General features: G+C 40.2%; 1 protein-coding gene across 1 annotated transcript; it reads right to left on the bottom strand.

Moving 5' to 3' along the window:
• Nucleotides 1-9,925: 9,925 nt before the first annotated feature.
• LOC132630819 (uncharacterized) lies at nt 9,926-11,361 on the bottom strand. Its single transcript, XM_060346419.1, has 3 exons — nt 11,111-11,361; nt 10,591-10,738; nt 9,926-9,979 (listed from the first exon to the last, which is right to left on the bottom strand). The coding sequence occupies exons 1-3, from the start codon at nt 11,359-11,361 to the stop codon at nt 9,926-9,928; spliced, it is 453 nt and encodes a 150-aa protein (XP_060202402.1).
• Between the last annotated feature and the right edge of the window lie 272 nt (nt 11,362-11,633).

Below are 11,633 nucleotides of genomic sequence, written 5' to 3'. Positions count from 1 at the left end.
ATGTGATGACGGACAAGGCTGATAAGAGGTCAAAGCTTATTGAAGAACTCTGATTGGAACTTGCCTCGGCCGAATCAGAGCGGGACAATCTTGGTCGTGATAACATCGATCTGCAGGCCAAATACAATGAAGCCTTGGACAGAATCTCGAGTCTTAATGGAATGCTAGCTCAATACAAAGCCGATGTAACTGCGGCCGAGAAAAAAGCGACACTAGGGCCGAGTACATGCAGTGTCTATCTCGAAGGGAGGCTTTAGAAGACATTTATGCTAGTGGGGTGGACTTATTGGACCAGATCGAAGAGGCCAAGAGGCTCGAGGCGGAGGCGAAGGACATGTATGATCCCGAGGGGTCGGACAGTGACCTCGAATAGGAGGAGGGTGATGCCATGGGCTTGGATGAAGATCAGTCTTAGGAGCCTTAGATTTCCTTTTGCTTTTTGAAATTCAAGGTCGTTTTCTGAGCCTTTGTAAATATATGACAGATATATATATATATATATATCTATATATATATATATATATATATATATATATATATATATATATATAATAAAGTTTTTGCCTGGTTTTGTTCACCGTTGTTCATTGCATTATATTCTTTTATCTTCTGTGTTTAAGAATTAGAATAATCGTTGACTTGGTTTAGGACTTGTCCGATATGCACTATTGCCTTAGCATGTCTTATTTCCTTAGCAAAAATAAAATTTAAAGTGGTAGTGACTCAGTCTCGAGTCTTACCGATATGATATTGCCTTAGTACTGAATTTCAGATACTGAGGTTATTTGTTAATTGTTGACAAGTTAATGAATATGTAGCATGCAAGAGCCTTATTTGTCCGTTTGTGACCTCAGACGTCTCTGAGTCGCATTGTGTGATCAGGTCGAAATCTCAATGACTTCGGACCTCGTTTTGACCGTAGTCGACTAAACAAGTTGGGTTGTATTTTTAGGATTTTTAGATCGTAGTCTTTAACAATTTAGACCGTACTCCTTTACATTTTTTACTGTAGTCCTTTAACAATTTAGGTCGTAGTCCTTTATATTTTAGATCGTAGTCCTTTTAACAGCTCAGGCATTTAGCCTTTAGTTTGCACATTTCGGATATTTTGGGGTCCAATAAAATGTAATATTAACGCAAATGAATAGTGACAGCCAAAATGGTGTCACGACCCAACCCCGTGGGCCGTAACTAGTGCCCGAGCTGGACACCCAGACATACTCACTTACCAGAATCGGCATACAGATGGCAAATCCAGATTCGACGTACACTGACTTATACAGATACAAAGATCAGATGTCGTCTTAAGCGGTCACATATAACAAACATATCATACAGAAGCCACCAAGGCTGTCGTAAAACATATCGTCCAAAACATATACATACGTATACATACATACAAGCCGTTAAGGCTGTCACGGCAAAGGGGACCGCTTAAGACACCAAATCACACAGATATGTCTGACAATAACGACCCATGACCCACATATATGTCTACAGGCCTCTAACAAAGACAACGGAATCATATGACGGGATAGGGCCCCGCCGTACCCCTGAATATATACATACATATATACAACGGAAGAGTCTGTACCAAGATGTAGGCTCCAGAACAAGGGAGCACTCCAAAGCAGCAGAATGGATGACCTAAGCTGTCGGGTCACTCACGTATACGTCTGTACCTGCGGGCATGAAACGCAGCCCCCGAAGAAGAGGGGGTCAGTACGGAACATGTACCGAGTATGTAAGGCATGAAGTACAGTACAGGGGATCATAGCCAAAATAGAAACTCACCAGAACCAATATGACTGTTAAAATCATCAATACGTTTTCCTTATGAAATGAAGTCGTGCATTTCAAATCATGAATCATACACACACACACACACACACACACACACAGATATATATATATATATATATATATAACGTGTCCCGACCCTCTAGTGAGGGACTCGGTGAATAAGGTCATGCATGTCAACATCATATATCATGTATACATATAACGTGTCCCGGCCCTCTATTGAGGGACTCGGTGGATAGAATCATGCATGTCAACATCATATATCATATATACATAACGTGTCCCGACCCTCTAGTGAGGGACTCGGTGGATAGAATCATGCATGTCAACATCATATATCATGTATGCATAACGTGTCCCGGCCCTCTATTGCGGGTCTCGGTGAATGAAGTCATCATACGCCATCCTGGCCACCATCCCCGTATCATCATATCATCATATACATATACATATAACGTGTCCCGGCCCGCAAGTGAGAGTGACTCGGTGAACAATGCAGTGGAGTACGCACGAGAACGTATCCTGGCCCGGGCTCAGTGAAGGACATATTGAGGCATCCAGGAGCAGAGTAGTGAGAAACTATATGCACATAAATCAAGACTCGATAGGTAGGAATGCAAATCGACACTTGAGGATCATAAACACGTTTCAAGTCAATCCGGTTTAGTATGAGAAAGTTATGGGCATTTTTACCACAGAACCTCTACGAACATTTCCAAAACAATCCCAGACTATATACAAAAATTAGAGACTTTAGTACTTATAGAACTCTTTTGGAGACATGAACTCTTTATGCTTTACTCATTATTCAACCATACACTAAGCTCAACTATATCGAGCATACTCATGTCGGAAGTGAATAAGAATCATAGACAAACTCGGAAACATATCAAATAGAGCTTCGGAAATCATAGATACATATCAAAACCATATGAAGTAGCTTATGGAAATCAAGAATATTAGCCATCCTAGTGGCTCTAAGAATAGGAATTTCTTTGAAATCATACATATACGTCATGTGCTTGTTTCATAAGGATCATGCCAAAAGAAAGAAAGGGTAAGCCTTACATACCTTGCCCGCTTCCTAAGCTAATCCGAACTTAAGTCTTTCGCTTCGCAAGATCTACAACAATATTAGTATATACCAAACATTAGCTATAGATACCCAGAAGTCCAATCCTTAACCAACACTTTATTTACAGAAATTTCGGCAGCATTTCCCCTATAAATACGACTAACCCCGAGAATCCAACTCGGCCAAATTATCAACAACAAATCCGAGAATTCACCTTAGCCAAATTACCAACAACAATACCAACAGTCATTCTAACAATATCAACAATCAATTCAAAACGCATTCCAATGTCAGCAGCTTCTTTTTACAAACTTCGACGGCGTTTCACTTATTTTCAATTCATAATTGCTCACATATTCAAGTATTAATCCGAAACCATTCAAACAATATTCAAAAACACTTCAAACAATCCGCATAATATTCGAGATAATCTAACCAATACTCCACTCCATCCGAAACCTTCCAAATTCAACAAGAACAATAACAACACATTTTCTTCTTTCGAATTCATGAGCTACACCAAAAATTTACATACTAACAACATTATTTCCCATAAATACAAGAAGCTACATTCAAATCACATTGGCTTCTAAAACAGCCCACAACAATTTCAACTTCATCTTGAACCATTAAACTCTCATTTTTTTATCCTAGAATTCATGACAACAACAACCAAAATACTAAGTAAAATTAATTCGTCACTTCTACACAACATCTAGACATGCATAGCCACAACACCACATCCATATTTTCATAAATTCCATCCATTTCTACATACTACAACATGTACAAGCCATCCATAACACATGAAAAGAGGATTAAACCTTACCTTCTTCCCTTAACTTCTCACTTGGCTAGGATTTGTAGCTTGCAAGAATAGATGTTTTACTTGCTCCAATGACTACTTCACTTTGCTAGGGACCTTCCAATTGGTTGTTTATCTAGAAGAAAATAATTTTTGATCAATTTTTTTTTATGGTCTTGTTCGGCTAGGGCCATGGCCGAATGGCTCCCTTTTGTCTTCTCCAAGCTTCTTGAAATTTCTAAGTGTGGAAAAGATGATTAATATAATCCAATTAGTCTTCTTTTAGCTATTTATTTTGCATCCATGTGGGCCAAGGCCCACACCCTATTGGACGGACCACTTGGCCCTTTTTGCTTCAAGACCATTTTTTTTTGTTTTGGAATTCATGAAAATTATTTTCCTAATTCCGAATTTGCCCTTAGCCTTCCTCAATCTTACCATGAACCACCTTGTAAATTTCCCTTTTTACCCCTAGCCTTTCTTAATATTTCCACATCAATAATTTTCATAAACAACTTGTGTGTTAAACAAGATCAAAAATATAGCCTTGCTCTTAACTTCCCGCAATTATCTTGAATTATCCGAATGTACAAAATGCGGGATATAACAAATAGTACTTTGAAAATTTTCCAAGTTTATTGATCTATCCGATACAAGATTACAATAGTTGCCGTGGCAATAACAAACTAATTGGGCACGATTCAATTGACCGTTTGGTCATTACAAAAAATCCTATCGTTCAAGCCTTGGCTTTGAATAGGTATCGATTTACCCGGGGTATGATAGTCCCCTAGTATTGGAGTATGAAGTATGAGGGCTCGAGTAGTATTGATTCGACGTGGGCAGTCCCCAGTCCCTGGTTCGTGATCGGTCATCCTAATTTTAGTTGTACCTTGTAAGACGCTGCCTCATTAAAAATCTTGCCAAAAAACCCACCTCAGGACAAAACCGGTCGAAGGGAAAAAGAGTGCAGCACGTGCTTTCAGTCCTAAGTCTACGACTTCTCAACTTCCATTGTGCTGCTTTCACGCCCCAAACTAGAGTGGCATGACCGACACTCGATGCCAAACTAGGCCCGAGCGAACCACTCTAAATCTGAAACTTAGAGGAGTAACCCTCGACGTAAATCGGTAAGGCCTACCTACACACAAACAACACCAACAAGCTGGCAAGGCCGCTATCTAGATATATGTATAAATAACGACTATCTTGTCTGCACAGGGCATACACACCCAAAATATATTTACAGCTGAGCAAGTCGACGAGACTGCTATAATCGTACAAAGCCAACAGTATCGAACAAGGCTATCACACAAACACACTATATACAGGACTCGTCTACAAGCCTCTAGGGAGATGTGTGGCTGTACCATACAATCTGGAATCAAAGAGGAAAAACTCCAAAGTACCCGGCATCTCCGAACAGAAAGGGAGCTCACCAATCAACTGATGTCAGATCCTGCCTATTGGAGAGGTCTATCAATATGTCGATCTGTACCTGCAGGCATGAGTACGAAATAATGTACTGAGCATGTAAGGCAATGATAACTGAAACTGAATAGGAAACGATACAATCTGGAGGCCAAAAAATGCCCTGAACATCTCTCCAAACCTGTCTCATATGATATGCAATATAATAATATTATATATATCTCACTGACCAAGAGGCCAGGCAACCATAAAATCTCACTGGCCAAGTAGCCAGGAAATATGTCTCACTGACCCGTCGGCCAGGCAATCTTTCTGACTGACTCGTAAGCCAGGCATATCTGTCTCACTGACCCGTAGACCAGGCATATCTGCCTCACTAACCCGTAGGCCAGGAAAAATAAAAATGTCTCACTGACCAAGTGGCCAGGCTATATATATATATATATATATATATATATATATATATATATATATCATGCAGTATATCATGCGTATGTTGAAAAACACTGGTACTGTCATGTCTCTTATGTCTCTCTATAACTCAAGGACATAGGGAGGAGGTTGTTACACCTTGGAAAATCCCCTGTATATGTGCAGTGAATAGGATAACAAAGGACATAACGTATGCGATGTTTTGATGAGTAAGAAATAGTATTTGACGGCCCTCAACGAGATTTCAAAGGCATATGATGCAAGGAAAGAAAGTTGCCGAGGAAAGCGAATCATATGTTGTGTATCGGATGGGAATTTCGAGTAACGAGTCTATGATGGCATAATGATGTCTTGGAGAAGAGTAATAACGTCCCTAAGATTGATATTGAGATGTTAAGCAAGTGCCAAGAAGGTTCCATAAGGATCGGAGATCAAACGAGTCGACGAGAACGAAAACGGAACCACTGGGCATTATACGGCCCAACCTACGGACCGTATAAATTGTACCAGCCGTATGTAGGACCGTATAATTGGCCAAGGAGGGCACCAGATACTGGACCAAACATACGGACACACATACGGTTTGTATAAATAGTACGGACCGTATGTTGGTCCGTATAAAGTTGGTCGGCCAGATTTTAAGTTTAAGTATAAGGATCCCTTTTTCATTCCAATTCATTTCATTTCCCCTCCACACTTCAAGAAACATCTAGAATACTCTCTAATACTCCTCCATAAGAGAATCAAAGGAAAACCAAGATCAACAACACCAAATCCATGAAACAAAGTTTATGAAACCCAAGTGAAGGTCATCCAAATCAAGAAAACCCAAGGGAGGTGAAGTAGGGTTTTGGGGTGCTAGAGGAGAAACTCCACTCAAGACTTGTTCAACCATCATATAAGGTAAGTTTCATTACTAAACCATGTTGTTTAAGGTAATGGAAGGTTAAGATACTTGAATTGTAGAAAGACATAGGAAATGGGTCATTAATGAGTGAATAGTGTCATGTTTGGACAGTAGTTAGATTGAATCATAAATGTTGGGGTGTTGTGATTATGAATGCATCATAAATGACACGTAGACCATGAAATAAGTATTATATATGTGAAAAAGCGATAAGGAGTTATAAGTATAAATGTGGAGAATTGGAGAGAAATGGTGGATTATGATCAATGTATATAAATGATGGTTGTTGATTGCAATATTGTGAATGTTGTTGTGAGCGTTTGGGAGCTGATATAGACTATGGGAAAAGTCGTATAAACAAAGGAAGTGCTGCCCAATTTTCCCTAGCTTTAGAAAGCCTATTCTTATAATTGCTTAGCTAATGACGATATAAACTCTCTTGAAGGTAGAACTTGTGCATTAAAGCAGAACACGCAAGCGATAGCTTAGTTAAACGTCAAAGGTATGTAAGGCTTATCCCTTCCTTCAAAGGCATGAATCTTTCAAACTTTCCATGATCCTCCTATATGATGAAACTTATGAATTCTCGAATATACTAAATTATATACGACCATGACATGATGATCACACAACGCTAATGATGTCATTGTTGTGAACACTCACCTTATGCACTATCCCCTTCAAGGTGAGGCAAGGTATTCATAAATGCTCATAATATAATCGGGGGTTTACGACCTTACGTCACCCCGACATAGCTATGGTTGTCTTCAAAGTCTAATGTATACTCCTAATGATAAATGTGAAATGATGTAAAGTCATGTATATTTATAAGAGGATCAATAATGCTAACTTATAATATGCCTATGTTATGTATGAATATGCCAAGCCATGATAAGATTGTGATACGTTCATGAAAGGTGTAATAGTGATGGGTAATGATTGATTTGGTAATGATAAGATTCCACCGTGCCTAGACGGCCGGGGATGTCACCACTAAGGCGGGCTGCATATGATTCCACCGTGCCTAGATGGCCGGGCATGTCACCGCTAAGGCGGGCTGCGATGTTACACCGAGCCTAGAGGGCCGGGTATGATCACCACTAGTGGGTGGCATATGATGGTTACCCGGACGCGGGATAATGATGTGATATGTGATGTGACGAGATACGTGATGTGATGAGATATGTGATGTGACGAGACATGTAATGTGACGAGACATGTGATGTGATGACATATGTATCATGATTATGTAAAATATTTTATATGTACGAAATGTATTTTCCTATGACACTCTTGCAGGTTATATCTTTCTCTCATGGCTCACGATCCTCCTATTATATTTATTTCATTCTTGTCTTACATACTCAGTACAATGTTCGTACTGACGTCCGTTTTCTTTGGACACTGTGTTCATGCCCACAGGTAGACAGGGAGGCGAGGTTGAGCCAGATTCGTAGTAGCTGTCAGCCGATTGAAAGCACTCCTTTGTTCCGGAGATGCTTGATTATCCTTTTGTGTATATTTGTATATATTGGGCTCGACGGGGTCCTGTCCCGTCTATGCGTTTTGTACTTCAGTAGAGGCTCGTAGATACACAGTGTGGGTTATGTGGTCTGATAAGGTCACTGTGGTATAATTGTATATACTATTTTGATAGCCTAAAGGGCTTATGTATATGAAACTATTTATGTTTACAAATGAAGCATGGCTTCCTTATGAATTAAGTATAAAATCGGTAAAAGAGTAGTTAAGGAGCATGATGAGTAGTAGAACGAGCAGTACTCGGTGGTTTGCCCCGGGTACCCGTCGCGGCCCCTAGCTGGGTCTTGACAGGGGTGTGGCCTATCAGAAAGAATAACATTACACTCGAAAACTAGACAACAATATGACAAGATCCACTTTGACAAATCTCGAGTCATAAGGTTTATCACGCTCTTACCATATATGGAAACATGCCAAGAAAAGAAGGAAGAACCTTAACATTCCTTTTTGGTCTTCTATTACTTAACGTTTATTCTCCCGAGATCATAAATCTACATTTAAGATAAATCATACTACTGTTATGCTTATCATCATATGCCTATCTTAGGTCTTTAAATTAAACTACTTTAGAAACTACCAAAATTCGGGCAGCATCTCACCTGTTTATGTCCCTAGCCCGGAATCACAATACTAACAACCAACACCACAACAACACCTCTAATGCGAACAACATCATCATCTATACCAAAATATTCCATAAAACATCTCACACGATGTTTATCCAATTTCTCAACCCATAAATTCATTATACGAATAATTAGTAGCTTTAACTCCTTAAATAATCCTAAGTTAATATCAATAAGGGAAGATTCATACCTTACTCCTGCTAGAACCACAATATCTTCAATATTCACCTTGAATTCCAGCCAATATTCATCGCAATACGATACTATAACCGCAACTATACACTGTCCGAACCTGAATTCGGAGATTATACTGAATTCGCGTTAAAATTTGATGATTGGAGGTTGGGGGAAATTTCCAGAATATTTGGGAAGTTTGGAGGGGTGTTTGGATGAGAAATGAGGGGGTAAACCCCCTCTTATAATGTTCTCGATTCGGGTTACACCGACCTAGAATTTACTCAGCGCGTTCGCGCCACCGTGAGGCGCATTCCCGTTGAGTTGCTGCCTGCTCCTCTGCGCGTTCATGCCATTCCCAGGCACGTTCGCGCAAGGTTATTCCCTGTTTTGGTAGTTTGTCTTAAAATTCTCATAATGTTTGATTCCAATGTTGGATTGATGCACGGTTTGTTGCGTCAGAAACTAGACTTCCTAAACTTCAATTTAGGCTTTTGCCTTACTTCAAAACTCCACATATACTAAAAGATATTCTTTCTCCATGTTGGATCAAGTCTCCCATCTTTTCTCGAAAGTTCCAACAAACTTGATTTCCTTAATCCACCTACCCTCCAATCCTTTCCTAGCTTATTACATAAACTTAAACCCTCATACTCATAAGGTAGGCGCATATAATCTCATATATCTTAGAAGATACTCTAGTATCCACAATTACACAGCTACACCTAACGAATCTTATCGTACCAAACTACGAGGTGTAACATTCCTCCCCCCTTAGAAACATCCGTCCTCGAATGTTAAACTCTTAGGAATTCTACTAAAATTTAGCCAGAGTTTCCCCTGTAATTGTACCACTACCATCCTTTCACAACAACCCAAAATATACAGTGCCTCACAGGGCTACAACAACAACTACAATAATGGCCCCACACGACCAAGGAACTGTAAGAAGGAAAGCGTTACGCACCTGAAGACAATGACGTCTCTGTCTGAACTTCTTCTGGGAGTGAAAAAAAATGTTGATACTCTGATTTCATATCTTCTTTAGCCTCCTAAGTTATTTCTTCCCTATTATTGTTTCTCCAAAGAACTATCACTGAGGCTACATATTTAGTTCTTAGCCTCTGAACTTATCTATCCAGGATTGCAATAGGAACCTCTTCATATGATAGTTGCTCGGTAACCTGAACATCATCGAAGAGTACAACTCTCGAAGGATATCCACCACACTTGCGGAGTATGGATACATGGAAGACTGGGTGTATGGACTCTAAGTTAGAAGGTAGATCCAACTCATAAGCTACCTTTCCCACTCTACGAATAATCCTATAAGGCCCAATATATCGAGGGCTAAGCTTACCCTTTTTACCAAATCTCATAACGCACTTCATCGGCGATACCTTTAGGAATACCCAATCATTAGCTTAGAACTCCAAGTCTCATCGGCGATTATCTGCGTAAGACTTCTGTCGACTTTGGGATGTTAATAATCGATCTCGAATAAGCTTAAATTTATCCACCGCTTACTCGATTAAGTCTGACCCTACTAATTTCATCTCTCCCACTTCAAACCATCCAATTGGTGATCTGCACTTCCGCCCATATAAAGCTCCACACGGGGCCATTTGAATACTGGAGTGGTAGCTATTATTGTATGCAAACTCAAAAAGGGGCAAGTGATCATCCCAATTTCCCCAAAATCTAGCACACATGCCCTTAACATATCTTCAAGGGTCAGAATGGTACGCTCAGCATGTCTGTCTGTCTGAGGCTGAAATGTTATGCTAAGATTCACCTGAGTCCCCAGACTCTCCTGAAAAGATCTGCAAAAATTAGCTGCAAACTGCGTACCACTGTCAGAGATAATGGATACAGGAACACCATGAAGTCGGACTATCTCCTTAATATAAAGCTTCACATAATCCTCGGCAGAGTAAGTAGTCCTGACATGTAGAAAGTGTGACGATTTTGTCAATCTATCAACAATTACCCGTATAGAATTAAACCTATGCTAAGAACGGGGTAAGCCTGAGATGAAATCCATATTAACTACTTCCCACTTCCAAGTCAGGATCTCCATAGCCTGCAATAATCCTCCGGGCTTCTGATGTTCAATCTTCACCTGTTGAGAATTAGGACACTGGACTACGAACTCCATTACATCCTTTTTCATTCCATCCCACTAATAAACCTCTTTAATGTCGCGGTATATCTTTGTTGACCCAGGATGGATAGAATAGCGGGAGCAATGAGCCTCTGCCATAATTTCCTGACGTAGCATCGCAACATCGGGAACACACAACCTACGGCGATACCTGAGGACTCCCTCTCCAGTAACCAAGAATGGTGATTTCTTCTTTTGCGGAGCTGTATCCTTGTAATGGGTCAAGGAAGGGTCTTTATACTGGAGCCTTTTCACCTTGGCTACTAAGGATGATGTTGCTATAGTCTGAATAGTAACTCCAGCATCTCCTAAATCTATAACTTTGACCCCCAAATTGGCTAGCTGAAGAAGCTCATGAGCCAGCTCCCTTTTTCCAGCCCGTAGGTGTGCTAAGCTACCCATAGATTTGCAGATGAGGGTATCTGCTACCACATTTGCTTTCCCCGGGTGGTACAAAATATCCACATCATAATCTATCAGCAATTCTAACCACCGCCTCTGCCGTAAGTTTAGCTCCTTCTGCTTGAAGATGCACTGAAGACCCTTATGATCTATATAAATGTCGATATGAACACCATATAAGTAATGTCTCCAGATTTTAAGTGCATGAATCACGACTGCTAACTCTAGGTCGTGAGTCGGATAGTTCTTCTCGTGCTTCCTGAGCCATCTAG

Source organism: Lycium barbarum, chromosome 3 (genome assembly GCF_019175385.1).
Source record: "Lycium barbarum isolate Lr01 chromosome 3, ASM1917538v2, whole genome shotgun sequence".
NCBI lineage: Eukaryota > Viridiplantae > Streptophyta > Magnoliopsida > Solanales > Solanaceae > Lycium > Lycium barbarum.
This window is presented reverse-complemented; position numbering and strand designations above follow the sequence as displayed.

Excerpts from the sequence above, each read along its gene's own strand:
- LOC132630819 (XM_060346419.1), bottom strand. The coding sequence starts at position 11,361 with ATGGGTAGCTTAGCACACCTACGGGCTGGAAAAAGGGAGCTGGCTCAT. Across the intron at positions 10,739-11,110 it reads ACTGGAGAGGGAGTCCTCAG|GACTACTTACTCTGCCGAGG; the intron begins GTATCGCCGTAG and ends TCTACATGTCAG. Across the intron at positions 9,980-10,590 it reads AGGAGAGTCTGGGGACTCAG|GTTACCGAGCAACTATCATA; the intron begins GTGAATCTTAGC and ends GATGATGTTCAG.